Source organism: Phytophthora parasitica (assembly GCF_000247585.1).
Source record: "Phytophthora parasitica INRA-310 unplaced genomic scaffold supercont2.7, whole genome shotgun sequence".
Lineage (NCBI taxonomy): Eukaryota > Oomycota > Peronosporomycetes > Peronosporales > Peronosporaceae > Phytophthora > Phytophthora nicotianae.
In genome coordinates this window covers 1,962,916-1,964,205 of record NW_008648993.1, presented here as the reverse complement: position 1 = coordinate 1,964,205, position 1,290 = coordinate 1,962,916, and the positions used below count along the sequence as shown (strand labels likewise).

The following is a 1,290-nucleotide window of genomic DNA, read 5'->3' as shown; positions in this document are numbered from 1 at the left end:
ATGTAGTAACCACGCCTTTGATTCGTAGACGGATCAAAGTGCATGTTAGCAGCTTCAGCGTCATCGTTGACGGCGCTGCAAACATACAAGGGTCTCGGGTTCGGCGGCGAGGTCACCGCCGAACCTGTCAGCGATCTCTGATGCAGAAGGCATCCAAGCAGGGCGCACTGCAACATCACTTGCAGTGCGACGCTGATGTTTCGGATAGCAAAGTGGCACTGGTAGACGAAGCGTTCGTAGAATCACTCGGTGGGTCGTTGGACTTGATTCATTTTGACAGCAACTGAGAGCAACCACATGGAGCTCACCTTCATCTGCATTTGAGACAGATCCGTCCAGCTTCCCACACATTTCACACGATGTGGCAGAACCTGTCATGGAGTTAAGAGACGTTGGAGACTCACCTCTTGCTTTGCTATTCTATTTTGTGCCTAAATTACTGTGGTTTCATGTGACGGTCGAGACTAATCAGTACAGGAGACAAAAGATTAGCGAGCGTGCCTCGTGAATGCGAACACGCCAAGAACGCTCAGGCAGGCCGTTTCCACCGGAAACTCTCCAGCAGCTGCGCAGACGCTTACGTGCTGAGAAACCGTACGAGACGTTTGAGATACTGCAAACCTTGGGTCATTTCGTTGCTCGGGTATTGTGCCCACATAAACGAACATTTTCAAGCCACTGGTCGATGACAGATGATGGAGCTATACCCGCAGGTACCTTCGGAAAGTTCATGGCACAGAACCGTTGTACATCTATTCTACGTGATTTGCATTTTGTAAATAACGATACAGCTCATGTTCGCGATCCCATGTGGAAGCTACGACCAGTAGTCAATGTGTTTCAGGAGCGCTTCCGTTTGGGATGGCCACTACCAGCAGTTTTACCTTTCGATGAGGGAGTTCTGCTAGCGACATCGCGGAGAAACACCACGCGCATGTTCATGCCTGACAAACCGCACCGCTATTGAACCAAGATGTTCATGGTCTGCGACTCAAGAACGGTACATTGCCATCGGTACGTGTTTTTGTTTCGACATTTACGTCGTAACTTACGGTATGCACAGCCACTACATTCCAACATCGTAACTTATGCCTTAGCTTTGAAGTGTATGTTGGTGCACGGGAGAGAGACGATGCCATCGGACAGACAGTTGATAACAAGACGGGTGCTGTAATGTGCCCACTACTTCGGCTTACACGTTAGCGCACGTGTATGAGGAAGCGTAGTTGCTTAAACTTAGATTAACTATACTCACGTCTCGTAAGTATAGATTTACTTAAATAAGAAAAG

At 48.6% G+C, this 1,290-nt stretch overlaps 1 protein-coding gene across 1 annotated transcript; it reads left to right on the top strand.

Moving 5' to 3' along the window:
- Positions 1 to 140: 140 nt before the first annotated feature.
- PPTG_21719 (hypothetical protein) lies at positions 141 to 508 on the top strand (the record flags this gene model as incomplete). The annotated part of the gene is made up of 2 exons (XM_008899352.1): positions 141 to 249; positions 330 to 508. 2 exons carry the CDS (start codon positions 141 to 143, stop codon positions 506 to 508), a joined length of 288 nt encoding a protein of 95 aa, XP_008897600.1.
- Positions 509 to 1,290: the final 782 nt, after the last annotated feature.